Here is a 13,818-nt window from a genome sequence, read left to right on the forward strand (position 1 = left end):
GTGATCCTGATGGTGTTAAAAACTCAGGTTTCCATACCTATAAACTTGGTGAAACGAAAATCCCAGCAAAAATGGAATTGTGTGAATTTGAAATAACTGAAGGCCTTAAGGAAAGAAAGAATTTTTCCAGTGGTTGAGAATCAGGGTTAGAAACATTTCAATAAGCCCTCCTCCTACACTGAAACTCAATGTATGAACTTCTCTCACCCTTTGGGTTCTGAAAATGGGGGAAACTTGAATGCACTTTACGAGGTTGGATTGATATTGGAGCAATTAGCATGAAAATGTGATTTTCAATATATCTAGATATAAAAGTAAATTTAAATGTAAAACATAGATGTGCGTATATACGTATTTTTTTTTTAGCATGGTGCACTGAGAAAACCTGAACCTGGACTCCTTAGAGAAATGTTGATCCCAGGTCTGGGCCAGGTAAAATACAAGATGGGCCTTAAACATCTTCCAAGAAAGTAAGAAAGTGCTGGCCAGGCTCACGCCTGTAATCCCAGCACTTTGGGAAGCTGAGGCGGGCAGATCACGAGGTTAGGAGTTCGAGACCAGCCTGGCCAGCATGGTGAAACCCTGTCTCTGATAAAAATACAAAAATTAGGGTGTGGTGGCACACGCCTGTAGTGCCAGCTACTCAGGAGGCTGAGGCAGAAGAATCGCTTGAACCCGGGAGGCAGAGGTTGCAGTGAGCCAAGATTATGCCACTGTACTCTGGCCTGGGTGACAAAAAGACACAGATGCTGGCTTGATGGGGCTTCCATTGGCCAAATATGGGAAAACCTGATTATCAAAATAAACAATAAGAGATTATATCTTATCAAATAAAATGGTAATCTAGAAGTCCTCACTGATATAAATGAATATATAAAGACAGAGAAGAGAAAGTGCTTCCTTATAATAAAATCCCAACTTAGAAATTGAAGAAATAATAGAATCAGCTTCAACTCATCTCCCTGCAAAATAATGACTAACTAGAAAAGGAACAGGGATAATTTTATAGAACAGAATTGTAGACATCACTTTGCCCAAGTGATCAAAGTTAACATCAGCAAAGTTAACACCAGTGATGGAACAGATTGTCATCTGATGGAATGCGATGAGCAACATCATGTGCCATAAGAAGAAACATAATGAGAAGAACACACCACCGCTTCTGTGATATTTCTGCCCAAAATGCATAACCAAAATCTGATAAGGAGGAAACTGTGCACCAACCCAAACTGAGGGGACATTTTACAAAATAATTGGAGAGACTGAGGAACAGTTCCAGATTGAAAGGGATGATGAAACGCGCTATCTAAAGGCAAGACACCTGATCCTTTTGCTATAAAGGACATTATTAGGACCGTTGGCTAAACATGAATGGAGTCTCTGGGTGAAGAGAAGCAGGAATTTTTTGTACTGTTCTTGTAACTTTTCTGTCGGCTGAAATTATTTCCAAACATTTTAACAAGAAAAAAAAAGATTAGATAGAGAGAGAGAGAGAGAGAGAGATAGATAGATAGATAGATAGATAGATAGATAGATAGATAGAATCACTGGTGATCCCATACTCCTGATATGAATGTGTATTGCTTTTTATAATAACAAAGAAAAACAGATAAAAAATTTTCCAAAGAAAATAATTATATGCAATAGACATCATCAATTTTATGTTTTTTGACTTTTATCTTAAGTTCAGGGGTACATGTGCAGGATGTGCAGGTTTGTTCCATAGGTAAACTTGTGCCATGGGGGTTTGTTTTACAGAGTATTTCATCGCCCAGGTATTAAGCCTAGTATCCTTTAGTTATTTTTCCTGATCGTCTCCCTTCTCCTACCCTCCACCCTCCAATAGGCCCCAGTGTATGTTGTTCCCCTCTACGTGTCCATGTGTTCTCATCATTTAGCTCCACTTATAAGTGAGAACATGTGGCATTTGGTTTTCTGTTCCTGTTAGTTTTCTAAGGATAGTGGCCTCCAGCTCCATCCATGTCTCTGCAAAGGACATGATCTCATTCTTTTTTATGACTACATAGTATTGCATAATGTATATGTACCACATTTTCTTTACCCAGTCTGTCATTGATGGGCATTTGGGTTGAGTCCATGTCTTTGTTATTGTGATTAGTGCTGTAATGAACATATGCATGTATGTGTCCTTATAACAGAACAATTCATATGCCTTTAGGTATATACCCAGTAATGGGATTGCTGAATCGAATGGTATTTCAAAAACAGATAAAAATTTTTAACATGAGCATATATTGCATTTGTATTTACCCTTGTCTTTAGTTGGTTGAAAGCTGACAAGTAGAATATTTTAAACTCTCTTTGAGGCCGGGTGCAGTGGCTCACGCTGTAATCCCAGCACTTTGGGAGGCTGAGGCAGGAGAATCACTTGAACCCGGGAGGTGGAGGCTGCAGTGAGCCAAGATCGCTCCATTGCACTCCAGCTTGGGTGACACAGTGACACTTTGTCTCAAAAAACAACAACAACAACAACTCTTTGGATATTTATAATTTGCATAAACTGGAAATAATGAGACAATGTATGCATATAATTACCAATTAGTGAGGCTTTTCCTCTAATACATCTGCATCTCATTCAATATGAAATGTACTTCAGACATGTTACGCTCTTGCCTAGTTGCTCTTGGAAGTGAATGCATGCACTGGGGTTGGTAGGACAGTCTTTACCCATGGCTGCCAGCTCGGCACCCTGACCAATGGAAGAGGCAAACCCATAACTGTGGCTTTGTCATTTCATTGTTCTGACAATAACCAGTCAACCTGAGTCACTCGAAGGTACTGTAAGTATTCCATTTAAAAATAAAAACAGGATTTAAGTGGCAACTTGCAATTAAAAGAGTTAACATGGGTTATCAACATGAATGTTTTCATTATTTCTAAAACTTGTCTCCAAGTGGGCTGTGGTGATCCTCATTTTCTAGTAACTTTCCGTTACTTATCAGTCCCATTAGACTCAACTCATATACACAACATGGATAAATCTCACAAACCTAATGTTGCGTGAAAGAAGCCAGACACAAAAGAACATGTACCGTGTGATTTGGTTTCTATAAAGCAGCAGTCCCCAACCTTTTTGCCACCAAGGACTGGTTTCAGGGAAGACAATTTTTCCACAGATGAGGGTGGGCAGGGGATGGTTTCAGGATGACACTGTACCACCTCAGATCATCAGGCATTAGATTCTCATAAAGACAGTGTAATCTAGGTCCCTTGCATGTGCAGTTCACAATAGGGCTCACACTCCTATGAGAATCTAATGCCACCACTGATCTGACAGAAGGCGGAGCTCAAGCAGTAATGTCCCTCACCTGCCGCTCACCTCCTGCTGTATGGCCCAGTTCCTAACAGGCCATGGACTGGTACTGGTCTGCGGCCTGGGGGTTGGAGACCCCTGCTATAAAGTACACAAGGAAGGGAAACTTGCCTTGGGTGTTAGGAGTCAAAAGCACCCCGAGGAGAGGTGAGGACTGTTTGCAAGAGGGCATGGTGGGGGCCATGCTGATAATATGCAATTTCTTGCTCTTAGGTGCTGGTTCCTGACTGTGTTCACTTTGTGAAAATTCATGTGGTTGTTCACTTACGATTTGTGCATGTCTCTGTATTTACATCATACTTTCATGAAGAGTTTCTAAAGTAACACAGACTAGCCCTCTTTCTAACTGTAATCTCTGATCCTCTTCACAGCTCCTGGCCTTTTCCCACTCCCAGGGCAGGGTATGGCCTTCTCCAGCCCACCCAGCAGCTGGAGACAGAAGGGCAGCATGTTCTTCACATGCTTCCCACCTCCTTCTTCTAGGGTCCAACCCTCTAGTGCCTTGGGAGTGGGGAGAAACAAGAGGGACAGGAAAGGGAAACGGGATGGGAAGTGTTAACTGGAAGAGGAGGCTGGTCCTGCTTGATCAGTCTCAACTTCAGGCCTCACTCCAGGTCTGTGGCATGCCCTTCACACTGGGGCTTACACCCATGCACCTTTTCTACCCATTGGCATTTGGCCACCTCTCCTAGTGTCTGTCATCACTGCAGCATCCTCTGATGTCCCCAACTCCGATCCTGTGCCTCTGAGATCAAGGTTAACAAGCCTGTGGTGCCATCTTTCATTCCACCAAGAAAGAGGGAATGGTGGTTGTCCTGGGCTTCTCCCTCACCACATTGCTGCTTTCCAATTGTCTTCCTCATACTCATCTGGCATGGGGGGTTCAGCAAGTTGTCTCTCTAAGCAGATTTCCAACTTGAGAGTGAAATTCCAGGCTCCCCTCCTTTTGAATGCCCCTTATCTAAACTTGTATTGCTCCCAGAGTACCCATCCCATAGCTTCCAGTGAAGGGGAGAAAAGCCTTGCTTTGCTGAATGGTAACACCCCAAAATGCATGACAACCACTGCTCCACATGAAGCTGTCTCATGGCTAGGAAGTATCAGAAATAGGACTGAAACCCTAGTTATGGGGACTTTAGAACACACCTTGTTCTGGTTTTAAGAACTATTGGTTTTTAATTTCTCCTTATTCTCGTGGTAGATTGACTTGTCTTGGGTTGCTCTGACATCCACCTCCTCTCTATAAATCAGGGGTCCCTAACCCCTGGGCCATTCCGTGGCCTGTTAGGAACCGGGCTGCACAGCAGGAGGTGAGCAGCAGGTGAGCAAGTGAAGCTTCTTCTGTATTTTTCTTTTTTGAGATTGAGTCTCGCTCTGTCCCCTAGGCTGGAGTGCAGTGGTGCAATCTCGGCTTACTGCAACCTCTGCCTCCCAGGTTCAAGAGATTCTCCGGCCTCAGCCTCCCGAGTAGCTGGGACTACAGACACACATCACCACTCCCAGCTAATTTTAGTATTTTTAGTAGAGACGGGATTTCGCCATGTTGCCCAGGCTGGTCTTGAACTCCTGACCTCAAGTGATCCACTTTCCTCGGCCTCCCAAAATGCTGGCATTACAGGCATGAGCCACTGTACCCGGATGCTTCTTCTGTATTTACAGCCACTCCCCATTGCAAGCATTACCTCCTGAGCTCTGCCTCCTGTCAGATCATCAGTGGCACTAGATTCTTATAAGAGTGTGAACCGCACATACAAGGGATCTAGGATGGGCACTCCTTATGAGTCTAATGCCTGATGATCTGTCACTGTCTCCCATCACCCCTAGATGGGACCATCTAGTTGCAGGAAAACAAGCTCAGGGCTCCCACAGATTCTACATTATGGTGAGTTGTATAATTATTTGATTATATATTACAATGTAATAATAATACAAATAAAGTGCACAATAAATGTAATGCACAAGAATCATCCCAAAACCATCCCCTTACACCCTGGTCCATGGAAAAATTATCTTCCATGAAACCGGTCCCTGGTGCCAAAAAGGTTGGGGACCACTGCTATAAATGGTGTGAAATAAACCAATTGTACCACCCTAAAAGTAGAGATCCAGGGCTGGGTGCGGTGGCTCACGCCTGTAATCCCAGCACTTTGGTAGGCTGAGGCGGTCGGATCACGAGGTCAGGAGATCGAGACCATCCTGGCTAACATGGTGAAACCCCGTCTCTACTAAATGTACAAAAAAATTAGCCAGGCGTGGTGGCGGGCGCCTGTAGTCCCAGCTACTTGGGAGGCTGAGGCAGGAGAATGGTGTGAACCCGAGAGACGGAGCTCGCAGTGAGCCGAGATCACGCCACTGCACTCCAGCCTGGGCGACAGAGCAAGACTCCGTCTCAAAAAAAAAAAAAAAAAAAAAGTAGAAGTCCTTTTTGTTTCCCAACTGGAAACGAAGTAACTCTCAAGAAAGTAGCCTTTCTAGTTCCATCATTTCCCAGAACTTGCTTCAAAGGACCTTCAAGGGTTTTCACACAGAACCCTTTTCCAAAAACTGCCACAGTGGGGTCTCCTGCTTTTCTATCCTTGTTCCCAACAGAGTCTCTCACTCTTACCATTCTCATTTTGCAAATTGGAGCTAATTGTGAGAAATTGAGGATAAAAGTTACTTGGCAGCTTGGGAGTTTTTCCATTCCCTTCAGGAAGTATGCAACTGAGCTCTCCAAATAAATGAATGCTTAAGTAGGACTCAATCATTCTCTTCTAAGGCAATCTATTTTTAGTTTTTTGGCAGATCGCCCATGTCACAGGGCTGCAAACACATTATGAAGATAGTTTACTCTACAAATATGTTTGCTTATTCCTGATGAGGTGTACGGAAAATGTTCAAATACTTTTTCATTTCCCCCTTTGAATTTTTCTCAGAATGTGATTTGTATCTCAGACTGTTTGAATGACAACTTCACAACAACTTCTAAAACCGTATATATTTCAATAACATTGGTTCAGATGGAGTACAGCTGTCTAAGTTCCAACCATTTGAGATAAAAAACGATTAAACTGTTTTTGTAATTTTTACTCTAATTTCAACAAGTATTTCAGATTACTGTTTTTTTATTTAAAAAGATGACCCAACAGCCGGGCGCGGTGGCTCATGCCTGTAATCCCAGCACTTTGGGAGGTCGAGGCAGGTGGATCACCTAAGGTCAGGAGTTCGAGACCAGCCTGGCCAACACGGTAAAACCCTGTCTCTACTAAAAATACAAAAATTAGCCAGTGTGGTGGCGGGCGCCTGTAGTCCCAGCTACTCAGGAGGCTGAGGCAGGAGAATCACTTGAACCCAGGAGGCAGAGGTTGCAGTGAGCCGAGATCACATCACTGCACTCCAGCTTGGGCAATAAGAGCGAAACTCCAACTCAAAAAATAAAAAATAAAATCATATGAAACAACATCTTCTGTAGCATTTATTAAGGAAAAGAAAATTCATAAGGAATTTTAATTTTGAACCAAAATACAGGCAAGAGCCTAGCAGAATTAATGGTATTTTATGTGAAACAAAGGTAACTGGGAAAATAGAATATATTTCCTGAGATATCTAAAATATTGTAATAAAACTGAGTTAAAATAAATATTCTCCAGAATGTCCAGTCCTAGAGAGGAGATGAGACACAGTGAGCTGTGTTAGACACAATTAACTATGTTGCAGTGTATTAGAAAGAAGGCTCCTTTGAACTCTGAAGGGTGGGAGAGCTGAGCTAAAGGAGACTGGTGGAAGGTAGAGCCTCTGCCAAGGACTGGTTGTCCCAACCTAGGAAAAGCCAGCAGGCACCTGATATGCAACTTAGAGGATGGTTAGGCCAATGTTTGTGGAGACAACCAGCAAAACTAAATAAGAGCAGAAGGCTAGGTCGAGGTTTGGGCAAGAATGAAACTAAGGCGATCCTATTGGAATGGAAAAGACAGGAAAAAGGATTCAGAATGCTGAGTTAGGCAGAGGCATAGCTGTCAAATCATGGTCAGTCCATCAACAAGTGATTTTAAGCATAAAACTTAGAATAGGACTGATCTTTTAGACACAGCTTAAAATAGCCCCCCCCTTTTTTTTTTTTTGAAAGAGGGCACTACAGTTCTACAACGTCTTATCTGCACTTGTAAAGTTCCTCCAATTCTGAAAACCAAGCTTTACCCCAAATTTGATGCAAACTTGTTTAGCAGCAAAGCATGGCCAGGACTTAGGTTAAGCAATTTATTATTTGTTTTATATTTCCATCTAGTGTGAATACCTACATGTTCACTATAGAAAGATCAAAATGTTTGACTGTGGGAGGCAGCTCCAGGCCCCACCAGAAGTGCTGTGCAATAGACAGTATGCACATTGTATGATCTTTCTAACATTCAAAAGCTATTGAATTCTGAAACATGGCTGGCTGAAGGGTTATGAATAACAGATGATCAATCTGTATCTACACTATATTTTCTTTCTTGATGACCAAGTCATAGTACTAAACATAGCTTAATACAAATTAGCAAAGCTTGAAAAATCATACAATACATCTCTCCTGAGAAAGTGCCTGCAGAAATATCTATGGACTGAAGGTGGGATCCAGTGATCCATCTGGTGCTCTAGGCATAACACCAAAGGCCAAGGACAATGTATTAAACTTTAAAAAAGAAAAAATATATACATATAATAGACAAAATAAACAAAGAAGCTTAAAAACCAAAACTAATAACAGTCAACCATGGCTTAATTCAACTATGATGAGTGATCAGCAAATGTAATAGTTTAAGCCACAAAGACATATAAAATAATGTATTCCAGACTATGAAATCCACTCCCACCCGCCCACTGCACAAAAAAAAAAAAAAAAAAACTTTCCAAAAGGTTTTACAGCACAAAGAATGATATTTAATGAGGCATGTGGTGTTAAATGCAGCTTCCAAAAAAAAAAGAGTGCTCTGGACCTACAAAAGTCTAACCTGTGTGCTGGCTAGGTTTTTCCTGCCCTTCCTTGCTTTTGACATTGCTGACAATAGTTTACAGAAATAGCATATGCTAGCAGACTCAAGAAACTTAACCTTGGGCTGGGACTTTTGTAAGTCAATTAGCTAATTTACTGATTAAATGTCATATATTTTCCCAACAAACATTTGTCTGACCAGTGCAAAAGTGACCAAAAACAAAGGTGATTTCTGGTTTGAGTTTGATTTCTGGTTTAACACTTTCACAAAATTTTGTTCTTGATTTTTAATACGCCTAACTTTAAATATATTGTTATGGGATAATTTAGGAATTAGAGAGACTGAGGGGTTGAGGAGGATTTATTGTTTAGGTGTATTGGCCTAGTTGCATCAATATTTAAAGGACTGGGTTTTGAATAAAGAGTTGTTATTTTTAAAGTATTTTGTGGGGCGGGGGAAGATTTGTAATAATATAGTATCCGACTGTTAACAGTAGTATCAAAAGAAAAAACACAGAACCATGTGAAAAATACTGGTCCAGGCATGTTATTGCCTACATTCTTATAGAAAGACTTATTTAGCGGCCGGGCACAGGTGCTCACACCTATAATCCCAGCACTTTGGGAGGGCAAGGTGGGCGGATCACTTGAGGTCAGGAGTTCGAGACCAGCCTGGCCAACATAACGAAACCCCATCTCTACTAAAAATACAAAAATTAGCTGGGCGTGGTGGCGTGCGCCTATAATCCCAGCTACTCAGGAGGCTGAGGCACAAGAATTGTTTGAACCCCAGAGGAGGAGGTTGCACTGAGCCAAGATCGTGCCACTGAACTCCAGCCTGGGTGACAGAGCAAGAATCCATCTCAAAACAAACAAAAAAAACCAGAAAGTCTTATTTACCAAATCTTGGTAAATTTGGGGGTGGGGGGATTCTTGTATATGTATACACACACACACACACATACATATATATATGAAAGAAATAAAACTGGGAAATTAACATGCACCATTCCCTGCCTCTTTAACAATAATTGAAAAATGTTTTTGACCTTAGAATACTATGCTACTTGCAAATTAACCTATTTTAAGAGATTGAACAAGTAAAGATATTTGCACTACAGAATGAATGAACTGTATTTAAGAGATTTGTATTCCAGCTCCAGATTAAATTCAAACCATGCTTACATGGGTTTTGACTATAAGGAGGTTTTATACCTTTTTTAAGAGTGCACTTGAGGCCGGGCGCGGTGGCTCACGCCTGTAATCCCAGCACTTTGCGAGGCCGAGGCGGGCGGATCATGAGTTCAGGAGTTCAAGACCAGCCTGGCCAACATGGTGAAACCCTGTCTCTACTAAAAATACAAAAAAATTAGCTGGGCATGGTGGCGTGTGCCTGTAATCCCAGCTACTCAGGAGGCTAAGACAGGAGAATTGCTTCAACCAGGACCTGGGAGGCGGAGGTTGCAGTGAGCCGAGATGGTGCCACTGCACTCCAGCCTGGGCTACAGAGCGAGACTCCATCTCAAAAAAAAAAAAAAAAAAAAAGAGTGCACTTAATTAAAGACCACAAAGACAGAAATAATGTGCAGGTGCAACAGGAGAAAACATTTTTAACATGTTCTTGCCAATATTGACTTTGTTGGACTTCATCTAATTTAGACCAGAAGAATGATTTATCTATGAGAACACCAAAACTATTACTGAAAATTTTAGAAAGCCCTTGCCCAAATTGACAAATTAAATTAGAAGATAACTTTTCAGATCATGCTTAACTTGAAACTTATCAGAAGCATTACTTTTTTTTTTTTTTTGTAACTAGTCAAAGTAACATACCTCCCTGAAATGTGTGACAAATATAATCCCCAAAAGAAATCTCTTTCCATGGTCCGGACCTTCTGATACTTTCTGAAACTTCACAATTCTTCTCATTTTCCCCAGTTAATTGAAGCATTCTGATGCTTCGTCCTTGGAGGTCTTATTTCTTTAGATAAGACTGCTGTTGTCTAGTGTCTTCTGAGTTGTCTAGTGTATTGGAATCACATAAGACTATTTTGAAAGAGAATCCTGGATGCAAATTGAAATGGATACTAGATAAATAATGATGTAATCCTGGAACCCCTGCAAACACTAAAAATACACGGGGAAATTCTGAACTCTGTTTATGAATAAATACTCCTCTATTAAGTGACAATCCCAGGAGTGACAGGGATATCTGACTCATTTACTTTTGTAGCATCTCACCACAATTAAAGTAAATCATTTCTTGAAAGAAATGGACACTATTCTCTACAAAGCATGAGAATTTAAAATGTTTTGCCCAAATCTTGGCATTCATGTTAGAATAAACTTTGTTTGGAGTGCTTTGCATGCTACCATATAAAATGGGTTTAGTGAAGAGCTTTTCCTGACAGTGACAAGTGGTTAATCAATTCCAGTTGCAAATGACAGCAAAAAAAATACACATAGCTTGCCACGTTTGCTGCTTTAATTATAATTTATTAGTCATTCTATTTCCTGAGAGAATTTAGTCTGGTTAGAATGCCCTTCATTGTTAAAGTTTGCTTTAAAATATTAAAGAAAATAATTATATACAAGTGATTACTTTGGCTAGTAGAAATGAAGTTTCTCAAAATACTCTTAGTAAGCCACTACCTATTTACTTCTTAAATAACAACTGCTACAAGATCTACGAACTTGCAAAAAATAAAGCTGAAAATCCTCCACAAATTGATGCAGCCAACAGCATTTGCTACTTTAAGTGACAATTTTTCAAACTACCCACTTAAAATCAAAGTATAAATATAATCTGCCTTCCAGAAATACTAGTCATATGAATTATCTAGGAGGGATTTTCTTTAAATATTAGGAACAAATTCATGTACTTTTACCTGAAATTCCACCATAGATCTCTTCTGCTATCCTAGCCGCTTCTTTTCTATTTCCTTTGACGATATAGAAATGGGTTAGGAGAGCCAAAAAAACTTTAATTAAAAGCTTAAAGAAAAAAAAGGTAGCAAACATTGTAATAAAAATGTTTTTAAAGCCATAGAAAACAGGACCATCTTCCATTTTGGCTTATGCTCTGTATAGGGTCCTAGGACTGTAAAATTTCACTGAGTTATAATTGGTATCATATGACATCTATTTTAAACCTTCTAGCACTCAGTGCTCCTGTTACCGAGAACTCTGTAGGTTCTAATCTAACTGATTTGGCGACTGCATGTGCTGACTCCACAGCAGTGTTAAATAAACTAAAGAAACTTCCTTCTAACCAGAAACATCCAATAGTTCTAGAACTACATGACTCAGTACTATCTAACAAATAAGATTCATTTCCAAACATTTTATATTCCTAAACCCCTATTTTTCCTATTTTATGTTAGAAAGCAGGGTTGGAAAGATAGAAACTTCTCGGCTTCCACAGAAACAAAGCAAGTTATTTGACATACAAAAGAAGTGCAAATATGCTGTATGTTCTAAGTGGGAAATACTACTCCCTGGAGCATTTCATTTTCTCTTAATTCTGAAGTTTATAGAGGATTAAATCCAAATCTAAAATAAGACCAGTTAAAAAAGACCATTTACCTGGCCGGGCGCGGTGGTTGACTCCTCTAATCCCAGCACTTTGGGAGGCTGAAGCAGGCGGATCACCTGAGGTCAGGAGTTTGCGACCAGCCTGGCCAACATGGCGAAACCCCCGTCTCTACTAAAAGTACAAAAATTAGCTGGGCGTGGTGGCAGGTGCCTGTAATCCCAGCTACTCAGGAGGCTGAGGCAGGAGAATTGCTTGAACCTGGGAGGCGAAGGTTGCAGTGAGCCGAGATCGCGCCACTGCACTCCAGCCTGGGTGACAAGAGCAAGATTCTGTCTCAAAAAAAAAAAAAAAAAAAAAAAGACAATTTACCCTAAAGCTGTATGTCTGTATGTATGTATGTATGTATGCATGTATGCATGTATGTATGTATTTAGTTTTAAGATGGAGTCTTACTCTGTTGCCCAGGCTGGAGTGCAATGGTGCGATCGTGGCTCACTGCAACCTCTGCCTCCTGGGTTCAAGCAATTCTCCTGCCTCAGCCTCCCAAGAAGCTGGGATTACAGGCATGCGTCACCACGCCTGGATAATTTTCATATTTTTAGTAGAGACGAGGTTTCGCCATGTTGGCCAGGCTGGTCTCGAACCCCTGACCTCAGGTGATCCACCCACCTTGGCCTCCCAAAGTGCTAGGATTACAGGTGTGAGCCACTGCACCCGGCCAAGCCTGTATTTAATAAAAGGCCTATCTTGGATGCCTCTCCAAGTAAGTGTCACACTAGAAGCATCAGACTACTCGCCATGGTAGTTCCATCTGGGACAAGGTCCCATGGCAAGGTTCCCTCCTGATCATTCACTTGCATTTCAAGCATTGGTAAAGGTGGTGCCCATTTCTGAAAAATGTGGGCTATCCTTGATCATGGAAGAGTCATAGTGAAATGGACAAAAGAGATGCCCTAGGTTCTGGATGAAGTACCCAAATATTTCATGAATCAACCTTCTCTAGTTGGGCAATTTTCTCTTATCAGCTGGCCAACACAAGTGAAATGGGTTTATTTTTAGTTTTCCTCATCACTGTAGGTCTCTGCCTTCATTCTTGGCTATGTTCGATTTTGTAAATTTTAAAAATCAATTGAAAAGACAAGCCAAAATATAGTTATACAAGTGGCCTAATAAATCTTAACAAATGATTTATGCAAAAATATGGGAATTTCTCCTAGCATGCAGGCAAATTAGAATGACTGCCTGGTTAAGAACTGTTTCACTACATTAAAAAGCTGACATGTAAGAATACAATCTTGAGTCACAACATACAGCTCATCGATTTCAGTGTATCAGAGCACTATAAAGACCTTGAGTCGTCTTAACTCTCAAGGAACAGACATTAACATAAGATTTACTTTACTGAGCTTATATTACCTGGTAGAATGCCAGTGTATGAAAATACATGAATACAACTCTTTTAGTCCTTTTCATTTATCTTTCTTCAATTATACTCTAAGTAGGCAATCATTTAGTCATGTCAGACCAGTGATGTACGTTGTTCTATAACATTATTCAATCTTGTTTTGGTCTTTTCATTTAAAACATGGCTGTCCTATGTTTTACACGCCAAAAAAGTTGGCCATGAAAAGCTCAACTTTATTAAGGTTCAAATGGGTGTCTATACTATTTCTAAGAGACCATCTTTTTTTTTTTTTTTTTTTTTTTTTTTTTTTTTTTTTTTTTTTTGAGACGGAGTCTCGCTCTGACTCCTAGGCTGGAGTGCAGTGGCGCAATCTCGGCTCACTGCAAGCTCCGCCTCCCGGGTTCACGCCATTCTCCTGCCTCAGCCTCCCAAGTAGCTGGGACTACAGGTGCCCGCCACCATGCCCGGCTAATTTTTTGTATTTTTAGTAGACACGGGGTTTCACCGTGTTAGCCAGGATGGTCTCGATCTCCTGACCTCGTGATCCGCCCGCCTCGGCCTCGCAAAGTGCTGGGATTACAGGCGTGAGCCAC

General features: G+C 40.9%; 1 protein-coding gene across 3 annotated transcripts in view; it reads right to left on the minus strand.

Moving 5' to 3' along the window:
• ASB11 (ankyrin repeat and SOCS box containing 11) overlaps positions 1-11,354 on the minus strand; it is a 32,091-nt gene extending 20,737 nt beyond the window's left edge. For 2 of the 3 annotated variants that reach the window (XM_055106337.1, XM_008974121.3), the window contains exon 1: positions 11,174-11,354. In XM_055106337.1, the coding sequence (XP_054962312.1) occupies positions 11,174-11,354 (181 nt within the window). Of the gene's footprint in view, positions 1-10,118; positions 10,558-11,173 lie in introns of those variants that run through there. The other variant, XM_008974126.4, reaches the window with a different exon arrangement.
• Positions 11,355-13,818: the final 2,464 nt, after the last annotated feature.

This window comes from Pan paniscus, chromosome X, assembly GCF_029289425.2.
Source record: "Pan paniscus chromosome X, NHGRI_mPanPan1-v2.0_pri, whole genome shotgun sequence".
Lineage (NCBI taxonomy): Eukaryota > Metazoa > Chordata > Mammalia > Primates > Hominidae > Pan > Pan paniscus.